Here is a 448-nt window from a genome sequence, read left to right on the forward strand (position 1 = left end):
AGATAGACAGGCATACGAGTATAGAGAAAGAGAGTGTCTGTCCGTCTGTGTGGGCGTAAGAGACAGATAAAAATCCGATGTTTTACCTCTGCTTCGGCCCAAGTAATGGCCAGGCGTTCTCTCCCGCAGCGTGCTAGCCAGATCCGGTCGGTGCCGTTCACGGGCGACTCCTCGGACTCGTCAGACGGCGAGGACCACTGCGGGGGCTCAGACTCCCGCGGGCTCTCGTCCCACACGCCCTCGTCCTCGGCGGAGTCCTCGTCCAGCTCGCCCTCGAAGAGCAAGACGTCGTCCCTGTCCCCGGCCAAGCTGTCGGGGTCGTCGCCCTCCAAGAGCATGAGAAGGGGTAAGTGGGAGACGGGGGCGGTGGCGAAGGGAGGCGGGGGGCGGAGTTCCCGGCGCCGCGCGAGGGGGCGTCCGCTGCAGAGGAAGGCGCCAGGTGGGCTCG

At 65.4% G+C, this 448-nt stretch overlaps 1 protein-coding gene across 5 annotated transcripts in view; it reads left to right on the plus strand.

Moving 5' to 3' along the window:
- The window catches only part of LOC119585161 (uncharacterized protein CG43867-like), a 37,878-nt gene that overhangs the window by 20,778 nt on the left and 16,652 nt on the right, over positions 1 to 448 (plus strand). For all 5 annotated transcript variants that reach the window (XM_037933792.1, XM_037933794.1, XM_037933795.1 and 2 more), the window contains one exon: positions 130 to 346. In XM_037933792.1, coding sequence (XP_037789720.1) covers positions 130 to 346 — 217 coding nt within the window. The remainder of the gene's footprint in view (positions 1 to 129; positions 347 to 448) is intronic.

Source organism: Penaeus monodon, chromosome 19 (genome assembly GCF_015228065.2).
Source record: "Penaeus monodon isolate SGIC_2016 chromosome 19, NSTDA_Pmon_1, whole genome shotgun sequence".
Lineage (NCBI taxonomy): Eukaryota > Metazoa > Arthropoda > Malacostraca > Decapoda > Penaeidae > Penaeus > Penaeus monodon.